The sequence below is a fragment of the Aplysia californica genome, unplaced genomic scaffold, assembly GCF_000002075.1.
Source record: "Aplysia californica isolate F4 #8 unplaced genomic scaffold, AplCal3.0 scaffold00963, whole genome shotgun sequence".
Taxonomy (NCBI): Eukaryota; Metazoa; Mollusca; class Gastropoda; order Aplysiida; family Aplysiidae; genus Aplysia; species Aplysia californica.
This window is the reverse complement of record NW_004798233.1, coordinates 206,238-207,407: the sequence shown is the minus strand read 5'-3', so window position 1 is coordinate 207,407 and position 1,170 is coordinate 206,238. Positions and strand designations below refer to the sequence as shown.

The 1,170-nt window shown below is 41.2% G+C and overlaps 1 protein-coding gene across 3 annotated transcripts in view; it reads left to right on the top strand.

Moving 5' to 3' along the window:
- Positions 1-980: 980 nt before the first annotated feature.
- The window catches only part of LOC101846777 (EVI5-like protein), a gene marked incomplete at its 5' end in the record, with an annotated part of 12,306 nt that continues 12,116 nt past the window's right edge, over positions 981-1,170 (top strand). For all 3 annotated transcript variants that reach the window (XM_013089491.2, XM_013089492.2, XM_035973042.1), the window contains 1 exon segment: positions 981-1,136. In XM_013089491.2, coding sequence (XP_012944945.1) covers positions 981-1,136 — 156 coding nt within the window.

Below are 1,170 nucleotides of genomic sequence, written 5' to 3'. Positions count from 1 at the left end.
ATTATTACGTTGATGTGCTTCTTTTTACCCCAACCCTCTCGAGCCCAAACTGTGAGTGGTATGAATTGTATTGATGCAGGAGTAAAACACGGACAATTTCTTACAGCCAAACTCTTAATCTATCTTCTCCTATTGGTGTTTTAGTAAGTGCATTAAGTATGGTGAGCACCTTTTTTATATCAAACATCTATTGTTCTTATCTCTCCTCCTTTATATCTTTTTATGTTATATTCTCTAGTAACACCTCTAGTCTTCGACATTTATAAGACCTATTAATTGTGTTGCAAGTGCCTTTAAACTTTTACTATAACTTACAAAAATATCTGTCTCCCGGGGTGTTCCGGTAACTCAGTTGATATGTTGCACTAAGGAGTGGATGACCGTAGTTTGAATCCCAGACTGGATATTTTTTAACTCTGATCGTTTTGTGGAGTTTTCAAGGCTCTCTACCCATTAGGCTGGGTCCTAAAGGAGATGAACGATAAATTTGGAGGTCCAGCCTCTTAGATATTCTAGTAATGTTGATAAAGGAATTGAACCCATATCCTTTTTTTTAACATAATGTCTCCCATCTTCCCTCTGGCATCTACGGTTTAGCCTTTAGAAATTTTTAATGAGTATCTCGGTCTTTCTGTTGGGATGTTGTATCCTTCTCAGTCTAGGTTGGCCCACACAGGCAGGGTCAAAAGCCCGCCTCTTAAATTGTGTTATTGGGGGTGTAAAGACACCTACATTTGTTTGTTTGTATATTTGTTTGTTTTTTAAAGTTATTATCGTGGGTGGTTGGCTGGTGCTCTGGTATAGTTTGCTTCTTCTTTCCTATCAAATTTCTATCATCTTTTTCTCCCCTCCTTCTTTTTTGTGGTTGTTACTCTCTTGCAACACCTCTAATCTTCGGCACTTTTATGAACTTACTGTGTTGCAAGTGCCATAAAACTCTTACTAAAACTAAAAGTTGTTGTCTGCCTCCTTCCCCCCAGACATGTATCATCGAGGACGCTGTTCACCTGGACGAGTCGGAGGAGAGGAACATGGTGAAACATCTGCAGGAGGAGCTGATCGCCGTGCGGCTCCGGGAGGCGGAGACTGCGGGCATCATCCGGGACATGAGGCAGAAGATATCCGAGCTGGAGGATGTGAGTGGTGAAGAGAAGTGGGGGAAATAGAGAA